Here is an 11856-nt window from a genome sequence, read left to right as displayed (position 1 = left end):
ATTGTGACCGGATAAAGGTAAGGAGGGGAGGGTGGATGTCGGAGGGGAGAGGACTGGAAGACGGGGTGATACCTGGAGGAAGAGGGGGGCGGCCGTACATGATCTCGAAAGGGGATATTAGAGAGGGTTTTTTTGGGAGTGCTCGCAGCTTAAAGAGGCCTAAGGGTAAAAGTTTAGTCCAGTCTAGATATAGTTCGAGAGAGAGTTTAGTGAGAGTTTCTTTAAGGGAGTGGTTAGTACGCTCTACCTTGCTTGAAGATTGAGGATGATAGGGAATATGGAAGTGCCAGGGGATGTTTAGGGCTGTCTCAATGTGTTGTGAGATCTGGGAGACAAATTCTGGGCCATTGTCTGACTGGAAGGAGGAGGGTATTCCAAACCGTGGGATAATTTCGGTGAGGAGGAGTGAGGCGACTGTAGTGGCTCGCTTGTTGGTGGTGGGGAAAGCTTCAACCCACCCAGAGAACGTGTCCACTAAGACTAGGAGGAATTTGAATTTCTTGACTGGGGGCATGTGGAGGAAGGGGAAAGGAGAGAGAGGTTGGGGGAAGTGGTAAAGGGCGGGGCTGCCGCTGGCCGGGCAGCGGCCGGAGGATGGGGCTGAGGGTGGTGATATGGAGTTAATTAAGATTGCGGGAAGGTGAGGGCAGCGATATGATGTTGAGGGTTATACGGGGCTGTGGGCATAGGGGATCTCTTCCCATTCTCCTGTTCGTTCACAATATTTAGAGGCCCATAAATGGGTCATTTATTTTGGTTGTTTAAGGGGTTGTGAATTTGATTAAGCGTTTAGGTTTGAGGTCGGCGGCAAGGCCTAGGGTAGCCAGATTGTCTAGAAGGCATTTTAGGGGGGAGTCGGCTGGCAGGGATGCGGAGCCTCCCACAGCGGGAGAAGGGGCAGTGATGGCTAAGAGGGCGTCCCCTAATTAGCCGAACACTGTAACCAGGTTCAGAGCCTTCGGTTGGTCATCACCAAGGCGAAGGGACTGAAGGGCCAACAGGATGGCCGAGGGACCGTGAGCCACCTGGTACCAGGATTTTGTATGTAGCCAACAGTATGGTGCGGGGCGGAGGCTCAGGCCGGAGGGGCGAGGAGGAGAGGGAGAAAACTCCGTTCCCTGCGGGGCGGGTCGAGGAGGGGAAGTGAATGATAGGGGCCTACCACTGCCGTCGGGCGAAATGTGTTTGTCACGGGAGTGGCTACGGTCTGGCGATTTGCCCGAGAGGTAGGCCCAGGAGGGGAAAACTTACTGAGATGAGGCTGGTGGTGGGCGAAGAGCGTGGCGAACAGGAAAATGGGCGAAGACTGACCGGGGCCTGGTCTGAGCCTGAGAGAGATTGGGGTCCCACCAAAGGCGGGGAGTCCCAATCTGAGTCACGGTACCAATGAAAGGGTGACTCTGTAGGCTCAGACTCAGACCACGCCACACCGGTTGCAGTCAAGAGATCTTTATTGGAGGGGTCCGAGGGAGAGCCGAAGTGGAAGAAGAGAGCGAGGGCTCTGCAGCCTCCGTCTTTTATGCCTAGGGACGTTACGTAGGGGTCGCTGGTTGGCTGAGGGGCTGGGTCTAGGCTGAGGAGGGAAGGCGTGACCTCTGATTGGCTCCTTTTGGCGGGCCTGTGTTGGGGAGGAAGAAGAACCCGGAACCAGCGCCATTAGGGTGCTCTTGTTACCTAACAGGCAGCAGCACCCTTCTGCAGATGTAAATTTACCTTGCTGAGAAGTCTTTTGTTTGAGTGCTCATTTTCTTTGTCTCTGAGCTCTTATTTCCAACACTGGGATTACAGACATGTGCCACCATGCCCAGCCGATTTTTGTATTTTTAGTAGAGACAGGGTTTCTCCATGTTGGCCAGGCTGGTTTCGAACTCCTGACTTCAGGTGATCTGCCTGCCTCAGCCTCCCAAAGTGCTAGGATTACAGGTGTGAGCCACTGTGCCCAGCCATAATTCATTTTAAAAATTTTATTACTTATAGAGATGGGAGCTCGCTATGTTGCCCAGGCTGGCCCTGAACTCCTGGCCTCAAGCAATCCTCCCGCCTCAACCTCCACAGTATCCAGAGTACAGGCATGCACCATAGCACCAGGCAACTGAGTGCAATTCAGCCCCTCCATATATACTGCCAAATGTTGGTCTCAAATATATACTGCCTCCATATATACTGCCTAGCTGGTCTCAAACTCCTTTCCTCAAGTGATTCACTTGCCTTGGTCTCCCAAAGTGTTGGGATTACAGGCATCCCAACAGGGCTACCACGCCCGGACTCAAATAGTAAATCTTGTTCTTACCAAAGCAGTAACTGAGGAGTGAGCAGGACTCCTCCACCCACAGGTGATGCTTCCCACAGATCACAAAGGAATTTAGAATTCTAGTTTAACAATAATATCACTCTTTACTCAAGTGGAAGGGAGTATATATTTTTTCCACCTCTGTAAGTAAAGTTCATTTTAGCAGTTGGTAGAACTGGTGTCCAGTTTTCTACCTAGCCATGCCTATTTATGTCTTTGCAATCAAGAAAGATTCTCCATCCCTGGTAACAAAGCATCGTCTTCCTAAAGTTCACTTAACTGTATGAAGAACTGTGAGGATCTAAATTCTACAGTATCTCCCTTTGTAGAGTTTATTAAACTCTAATGCCAGGCACATACACGTCTTTGAAAACTGCCTCAAACTTTTTCCTTCCTGGGACTTCCTGTAAATGAGTTTCATTCTTACTGTCCCAACAACCCCAATCCTAGGAATTAATTGAAAAATAAACTACAAACGTGAGCAGAAAAGCCTTCACAATGAATCCTAAACAGTTCAATTATCTGAAAGGAGTGTTCCTTCTCACACCCATGCCAGACACTGATTTTCCCATGCTAGCAACTATGACATTACAGAAACATCTGTTCCTGACACTCTTCAACTGTTTAAATAACCAAGGAGGAGAAAAAAAGATTTATAATTGAACAGTATTTAGGGTCCCAATAGTCGGAATCCAGTAATCCAAAGGTCATCTATGCAACATTAGGAATATGCATTTTTCTCCAAAGAGTATCTTTGGCTTTAATCTGATTCTCAAAAGGATCGTATGATCCAAGAAAGTTTAAGAACCATTGAAACAGTAATTTATTCCTGAGCTATTTAACTGCCATCAATCCATTTGTTATAAAACTGAAGGGAAAACACACATTTGAATCACTTCTTCTAAAGCTTTAGTAAGTGATATGTTCAAATAAGCAATTACATAAAAGAATAAATCCAAATTTCCAACCTAAAATTCTGACAGGAGAGTCAACATGATGGTTAAGGCCTATTTCATATTCAAACTTCAATCTATGAAAGAGTAGAGAGAGAAGGGTCTCCTCTTTCAAATTAAATATTATAAAAACAATTTTAAAAAGGTATCAATAGTCCTAAAATGCAGCAACTCCATCTCAAACAAGCATGACATATTTCTGATCAGATGAAGTATTTATAAAGGTAGCTTGTGTTTTAAGCATGTAACACTTTGGGTGACGACAGAAGTTTCTCCTCTTTGGGTGAAACCTGCCTAAGGCTGTAGAGATGACCAACACTCTGCAGGTGTTAGTTCTGAATAACTACTGTGGGCTTTTCATGATCTTCCCTCTAGCAGGAGACCACAACTGAGTCTAAAGTCAGATCCACCGTGTCTATCGGTAGGCAGGGTTGATTCAAACTTAATCCTCGTTTGTATTCTTTTGGATAACTGCAAAAACATCTAGGGACCAGAATGAATGTCTGGTGAGGCGTAACTGCAGAGGTGAAAGGTGTCAAACATTTTCAATTTGGCAGTTTCTTCAAGGTGTGTGAAAATTCATGTGCAGAAGGTCTGGCAGTGTCTTCTGTAAGTTTTCGTGTTGCCATATTTCTGAAGGAGCTCTTGGGCCTGCTGCTGCATTTCCTGGGCCAGGCAGCCAGGAAAGTGGGACCTGATGAGAAGCAGGACAAGGCAGCACTCCAGCACATCTGGGAAGGGCCAGGCCTGAAAGATGATGACATGAGGATGAATAAGGAAGCATTTGCAAAAGAGCCACAAACACCTGCACGAAGGCACCAGTCACTCAGGTTCATCTATAGACACTTCTTGGACACAGCTGAGCCAGCTCTCTCCTAAGGCAATGTCCTGTCTTTCTCTTCAACAGTTACTCCAAGGAGAAATGACACTCAAAACTGGGATGGCCACTGGGATGTCCTTCTCAATGGCACAATCTCTTTCTACAGCCCTATGCAAATCGACCCTTAAAAATGGTCCTATTAATATTTGGGCCCACAGCCAAAAAGACCTGTCCATCTGTAAGCTATCTAATACATGGCATCAATTTAAATTTTACTTCTTACCTATTAAATTTATTTGGTTTCTCTGAAGACTGAGGTATAAAATTATTTCTGTGATCAATAATTCTACTCTCACAAAACATTTTAGCTAACCAAAGTAATTGGATTCTAAATTCTTAGGCACATATGAATGGGTAGAGATTTTAGAAACTGAACAGAGAGATAGCTGACCTTTATAAGAATGTGGTATAGTTGAGTGATAACACAAAAAGTGATGCTTTACCAAATGAACTGCTTTAACTCTTACCTTAATGCTCTCAGGAAATTTCGCCATTCTCTGATTTGCCTCTGTAAGCCTTTTGGTTAATTCAGGCAGAGAAAGTGGCTCATTTTTTTCTTCTTTACTAGGGAAAAAAATAAAAAGTGTAAGTTGTATGTCTTGCCCTGGGTAACATTTTTCTCCCATTGTTTTTACTGTGGCAAAATGTATATAACATAAAGCTTACCATCTTAGCCATTTAAAAATATAGCTCAGTGATTTTAAATAAATTCATAATGTTGTGAAAAACATCCCCACCACCCGTTTCCAAAACTCTTGTCGTTTTGTAAAACTGGAATTTTATACCCATTAAACATTAACTTCTCATTCTGCTTCCCTTAGCCCCTGTCAACATTATTCTACCTTCTGTCTCTATGATTTTAACTATTTTGAGTGGCTCATATAAGTGGAGTCATATAGTGTATGTCTTTTTGTGACTGGCTTATTTCACTCAGCATAATGTCCTTCCTTCGTAAGGCTGAATAACATTCCACTGTATGGATATAGCACATTTTGCTTATCCATTCATCTGTCAGTGGATACTCAGGTTGCTCCTGTGTTTTGGGTATTATGAATAATGCTGCTATGAACACAGGTGTGCACATATTTCAGACCCTGCTTTCAATTCTTTTGGGTGTATACCCAGATGTGGAAGTGCTGGATCCTATGGTCATTCTATTTTACATTTCTGGAGGAACTGCTGCTATACTGTTTTCCACAGTGGCTGCATCATTTTACATTCCCACCAACAGGCACAAGGGTTCCAATGCCTCTGCATCCTCCCCAACACTTGTTCTGTTTCTCTGATAGTAGCCTAATGGCTATGAAGTGCTGCTTCACTGTACCCCAATGATGAGATGTTGGGCATCATTTCCTGTGCTTACTGGCTTTTTAGAGAAATGTCTATTCAAGTCCTTTGCCCATCCTTGAATTGGATTATCTTTTGTTATGCCTGGGTAGCTTTTACCTTTTTTTATTTTAAATTTTTTTTTTAAATTTAAACTTTTGCCTATGACACAGCCCTCAGGAAGCCCTGAGAGCATATTCCCCTGCCTGGGTAACTTTTATCTCATTTTATAAATAAAATTCCATTGTCACCTGGCTTCTTAAAATTTAATTTTTTTTTGTAGAGACAGGGTCTGTCAACCAGGCTGGTATGAGTGGCACGATCGTATCTCACTACAGCCTCGAACTCCTGGGCTTAAGTGATCCTCCCACCTCAGCCTCATGAGTAGCTGGGACTACAAGTGCATGCCACCACAACTGGCTAATTTAAAAAAATTAATTTTTCTAGAGACAGGGTCTCAAAATATGTTGCGCCCAGGCTGAACTTGAGCTCCTGGCCTCAAGTGATCCTCCTGCCTCAGCCTCTTAAGTAGCTACAGGGTACATGCCACCACACCTGGTTATTTTATTTGTATTTTTTGAGATGAAGTCTCCCTCTGATGCCCAGGCTGGAGTACATTGGTGCGATTTTGACTCACTGCAACCTCTGCTGCCCAGGTTCAAGCGATTCTCTGGCCTCAGCCCCCCAGGTAGCTGGGATTACAGGCATGTGCCACCATACCCAGCTAATTTTTGTATTTTTAGTAGAGATGGGGTTTTACCATGTTGGCCAGGCTAGTCTCAAACTCCTGACCTCAAGTGATCCGCCCACCTCAGCCTCCCAAAGTGCTGGGATTACAAGCGTGATCCACTGTGCCCGGCCTTTTTTTTTTTTTTTTTTTTTTTTTTGGAGAGACACGGTCTCGCTTTGTTGCCCAGGCTGGTGGTGAACTCCTGGGCCAAGTGATCCGCCTGCTTCAGCCTCCCAAAGTGCTGGGATTATAGGCATGAGCCACTGTTCCTAGCCAGCAGGGTTATTTTTCATTCCATCTTGTACTTGCCTCAGTACTTACCATTGGCTCTGAGAACTGCAGAGGGGCTGCTCTGCTTCTACTTCCGGTTCCTTCTTATCAGGACCATTTGCTGTGGGTTTACAGAGTTGACTCTTCTGGTGTTGGCGGATCATTTCTGCCAAGGTCTCTTGGACTTCAGCAACAGTTCTCTGTGAGTTTTGGAGACTGGCATGCTTTTCTGAAAAGAGCTCCTTAAAAGTACTCCGCATTCGCTCACCTTCTTCTGTGAGTCTCAAGTCTATTTCTGAAGGCCTGTTTGGCTCTGGCTGAGAAGTTTCAGGGTCCGTTTCTTCAGTGCTGGCAGTGTCTAACTGCTGGCTTGGCTCTACAGAGAGTGTTCTGTCACCAGCTCTTACCCAGATACTGGAATTTGGGCAAGGCCTGGAGAGAGACCACCAGAATTCATACAGACGCCCATAAAGAAAAAAGGCCTCCAAACTTTTGAAAGCTGGTGTGGCAGGGGATTGATGGTCCCCCAACTTGTCTCTTAGGTGGTCACAGCCTAGGAAAAGAGGAAAAAGATACTGGGTCATGCATTTCTCTAGTTGCCAGAAATCTGGCTTCCTGTCCTTATGTTCTATTTCTTATCACCCAAGAAGCAGACCCCAGGAAAAAGGACAACAGTGCGATCCACGGGGCCACACGCCTTTCCACCAAGAGCCAACTGGAGGCTGAACATTTCCTGACTTGGGACAATGTTCTCATTACTACATCCTAGGAGTCAAAGCATGATAGAGTATTCTATTTGTACTACTGAAGGCTCTGGGGCCACAACAACAGATCACACTGTCTCTCTGAAAAATCACAATGATTTAGTTCAGTGACTGACTATGCAGCCCAAGGAATGTATCTTTTTGCTGTTCTTTTCTGTTCTTACTAATACGTAACTACATTCCTATTTCTCTCTCCCTTAAACTGCGTGGAAAGTGGACAGGAGGCTGTAAGAGAGTAGGGCCAGGTAAAGGAAACAGTATAGTTGTTCTTAAAAGCTTGGGTAAGAGAATCCAAACTTTCTACTAAAATGACACAGCTGGCCAATCTCCATCTTTTAAGAGTCTAGGTACTCCCAGTGCCACACCACTAGTGGTGGTGATGTTGTCCATCAAAGGGTGTGTCTCAGGCAGGGGGGAGTCATTTACCGTCAGGGAGAAAGGCTGAGTACACTTCCTGCATGATGGTGAAGCTCCCTGAGTCATAGCTCCGGACCACTGCCCGAAGGAGCGCCTGCACAGCCTCGTCCCAGGAGGCCATCTGTTGGCTCAGCACTGCCAGGGTCAAGTCATGGCAAATGTGAAGCAGGAGCTGGAGAGAGAAGCCAGAGTCTGAGTTAAACATCCTCCCACGGTAGGCGCAGAGGATGCCACCAAATTGTTCCTGTGAACCGCATTTGGAAACAAGTGCACACAATTCACACTTTGAAAGTTCCTCTTCTCTCCGCCACCCGTTTTTGCTTCCCACATCAGAAACTCTCATGTCTAGCTGCACAGCAGCACACGCACATCCCGGTGTTAAAGTCTGTTCACACTGAGAAAACACCTTTACATTTGCATTTAATTAAAACAAAAAGTGGGCCAGGCGCTGTGGCTCACACCTGTAATCCCAGCACTTTGGGAGGCCAAGGCAGGCAGATCACAAGGTCAGGAGTTCAAGACCAGCCTGGCCAACATGGTGAAACCCCGCCTCTACTAAAAACACAAAAATTAGCTGGGCATGATGGCGCTTGCCTGTAGTCCCAGCTACACAGGAGGCTGAGGCAGGAGAATTGCTTGAACCCGGAAGGTGGAGGTTGTGGTGAGCCGAGATTGCACCACTGCACTCCAGCCTGAGCATGAGAGTGAGACTCCCTCTCAAAACAAAAACAAACAAACAAACAAAAAAACAAAAAGTGAGTTTCTGGAACTAAAAGCTGTAATTAAAAACAAAATAAAGGCTGGGTGCAGTTGCTCACACCTATAATCCCAGCACTTTGGGAGGCTGAGGCGGCGGATCACCTGAGGTGAAAGCCTGTCTCTAAAAAAAAAAAAAAAAACAAAAATTAGCCGGGCGTGGTGGCGCATGCCTGTAATCCCAGCTACTCGGGAGGCTGAGGCGGAAGAATCGCTTGAACCCGAGAGGTGGAGGTTGCAGTGAGCCACTACACCCGAGCCTGGGTGACAGAGTGAGACTCTGTCTCAAAACAAAACAAATAAACAAAAAAAAAAAAACCAAAAAAAAAACCTACCAAAAACAAAATAAAACAAAGCTTGGAGTACAACTAAGAAAAATGTGCTCAATTTTAAGTATGTAGTTTGATAAGTTCTGAGAAACATATATAGTTCCATAACTACCAGCAAAATCAAGACAGAACATTTTCATCAACTGAATATATGCCCTCCGGCTCCTCTGCAGGAGATCTCCTGGCCCCACCCCACTGGCAACCACTGAACTGGTTGTTTTGTCATTTTAATTTTTTCTTTTCTAGAATTCATATAAATGGAACCACAGAGTATATGGTCTTTTGTGTCTTTAATGCTTTTGAGATTCACTGATATTATTATTATTATTATTATTTTGAGATGGAGTCTCGCTCTGTCGCCCAGGCTGGAGTGCAGTGGCACGATCTCGGCTCACTGTAAGCTCGGCCTCCTGGGTTCACACCATTCTCTTGCCTCAGCCTCCCGAGTGGCTGGGACTACAGGCACCCACCACCACGCCCGGCTAACACCGATATTATTTGTGTGGCAGTAATTTGTTCCTTTTTACTTTATCTTTTTTTGAGATAGGGTCTCATTCTCTTACCCAGGCTGGAGTGCAGTGGTGCCATCTTGGCTCACTGCAGCCTCTGTCTCCCAGATTTGAACGATTCTCCTGCCTTAGCCACCCTAGTATCTGGGATTACAGGCTTGTGCTACCACACCCGGCTAATTTTTGTATTTTTACTAGAGACGGGTTTTCACCATGTTGCCCAGGCTGGTCTTGAACTCCTGAGCTCAAGTGATCCACTCGCGTTGGCCTCCCAAAATGCTGAGATTACAGGTGTGAGCCACCAAGCCTGGCCCTTTTTATTGTTAAACAGTATAGTATGTCACTGCATAGACACAACACAGTTTGCATATACATTCATCAGTTAATGGACATTTGGGTTGTTTCTAGTTTTTGGCTATTGTGTGCTAAGCTGCTGTAAACATTTGTGTAAAAGTCTTTGTGTGGCCATCTGATTTCATTGTTTTAGTGGAGTATCTAGGTAGCAGAACTGCTGAGACATGGGGCATGTGCATGTTCAACTTCATAAGAAACTGCCTGGCTGGGCGTGGTGGCTCACGCTTGTAATCCCAGCACTTTGGGAGGCAGAGGCAGGTGGATCACCTCAGGTAAGAAGTTCAAGACCAGCCTGACCAACATGGTGAAACCCTGTCTCTACTAAAAATCTAAAAAATAGGCCGGCTGCAGTGGCTCATGCCTATAATCCTAGCACTTTGGGAGGGCGAGGTGGGTGAATCATGAAGTCAGGAGTTTGAGACCAGCCTGGCCAACATGGTGAAACCCCCGTCTCTACTAAAAATACAAAAAATTAGCCGGGCATGGTGGCAAGTGCCTGTAATCCCAGCTACTTGGGAGGCTGAGGCAGGAGAATTGCTTGAACCTGGGAGGTGGAGGTTGCAGTGAGCAGGTATCGTGCCATTGTACTCCAGCCTGAGCAACAAGAGCAAAATTCCACCTCAAACAAACAAATAAAAAAAACAAAAGGAAAAAAGAAAAGAAAAAAAGAGGCTGGGCGTGGTGGCTCAAGCCTGTAATCCCAGCACTTTGGGAGGCCGAGGCGGGCGGATCATGAGGTCAGGAGATCGAGACCATCCTGGCTAACACAGTGAAAACCCGTCTCTACTAAAAATACAAAAAATTAGCCGGGTGTGTTGGCGGGCGCCTGTAGTCCCAGCTACTCGGGAGGCTGAGGCAGGAGAATGGCGTGAACCCGGGAGGCGGAGCTTGCAGTGAGCCGAGATCGCGCCACTGCACTCCAGCCTGGGGCACATAACAAGACTCCGTCTCAAAAAAAAAAAAAGAAAAAAAGAGACTGTCCAACTGTTTTTCAAAGTATATACCATTTGAGAAGTCTTGATCCTCATAAATATCATAATGTTCCCTCATTTTGAAATGAGGGAAAGAACTATGCCAGGCACAGTGGCTCATGCCTGTAATCCCAGTACTTTGGGAGGCTGAGGCAGGAGGATCACTTGAGGAGTTCGAGACCAGCCTGGGTAACAGTGAGACCCAGTCTCTACAAAGAAAAAAGAAAAAAAAGAAGTAGGTATATTCACAAGACAGACATAGCAATTAAAATAAATCAACTGATCTCTTTTTATCAACATGGATGGATTTTACAAACAATGGCCTCTGAAATAAGCAAACTGCAAAACAATATATGTGGCACTGACACAGGAGGTGCCTGTGGCGAGCTAGGGGAGGAGTGAAGGGCAGAGGAAAGGAAGAAGAAGGACTTCAACTTCACCGTACTGTTTTCATTTCATAAAGTTCTCAAATCAAAATACAAAATGAAACCAGAAAACCCTACAAAGTAAAAATTACAAAATGTGAACATCTGTGAATTCTGGTTGATGGGTTACTACATTATTCTGCTTTCCTATATTCTTCAGATTTTTTATTTTACTTTTGTAGAAAAGGAAATAGTGGCTGGGCATGGTGGCACATGCCTGTAATCACAGCTCTTGGGAGTCTGAGGCAGGAGAATCGCTTGAACCTGGGAGGTGGCGGTTGCAGTGAGCCAAGATCATGCCACTGCACTCCAGCTTCAAACAAATAAAACAAAACAAAACAAAAAGAGGGAATACTGATCTAATACTAACTTTAAAGTTAAAGGGCTTTGATTAGTCTGAAGGGATCTTTCCAGGTGGCGTGGGCATGCCTTAGCCTTTTCTGAAACAGAGTCTGGTATTCTGCTTGTTTCCCTGTTACAATATACATGGATTAAGGAAGTCTTACCACTGAGTGATTAATGTCAAAAGCTGGTACAGATAGCTTACCTGTTTGGCAGGCGTATTATTTGTAGCAGATGGGTACTTGATGTTCTGCAGCTTCTGAAAGGCTTCCTGATACTGCTCAGGGGTGTCAAGGCTGAAGATGCTCTTCCACACTGCAGTCACCCTCTCCACGAAAGGCCCTTCGGTGCCCGTGGTCCAAGTGTGGTAAGAGGAGGAGCTTTTGCCCTCTGAAAGCTGCTTTTCCTCCAGATGCCTGGACAGTAGCTCCAGAAGGGAAAACACCAATCTCTGACCCTGGAACACGACAACAAGGAAGAGGAACTGTTATAAAGGGAAAGCACTCGGATGATCTCGAGAGCTCTCCTGAGTCCTTCAAA

General features: G+C 45.4%; 1 protein-coding gene across 1 annotated transcript in view; it reads right to left on the bottom strand.

The window, feature by feature from the left end:
- Positions 1–3089: 3089 nt before the first annotated feature.
- GEMIN5 (gem nuclear organelle associated protein 5) overlaps positions 3090–11856 on the bottom strand; it is a 51545-nt gene continuing 42778 nt past the window's right edge. Inside the window, exons 24-28 of the mRNA XM_030825980.1 lie at positions 11522–11773; positions 7640–7802; positions 6501–7002; positions 4591–4687; positions 3090–3990 (exon numbers count right to left, since the gene is read on the bottom strand). Of these exons, the coding sequence (XP_030681840.1) occupies positions 3823–3990; positions 4591–4687; positions 6501–7002; positions 7640–7802; positions 11522–11773 (1182 nt within the window). The 3' untranslated portion in view covers positions 3090–3822. The remainder of the gene's footprint in view (positions 3991–4590; positions 4688–6500; positions 7003–7639; positions 7803–11521; positions 11774–11856) is intronic.

This window comes from Nomascus leucogenys, chromosome 2 (genome assembly GCF_006542625.1).
Source record: "Nomascus leucogenys isolate Asia chromosome 2, Asia_NLE_v1, whole genome shotgun sequence".
In the NCBI taxonomy this organism is placed as follows: domain Eukaryota; kingdom Metazoa; phylum Chordata; class Mammalia; order Primates; family Hylobatidae; genus Nomascus; species Nomascus leucogenys.
Note: the sequence above shows the minus strand (reverse complement) of the source record. Positions and strands in the feature narration are given on the sequence as shown.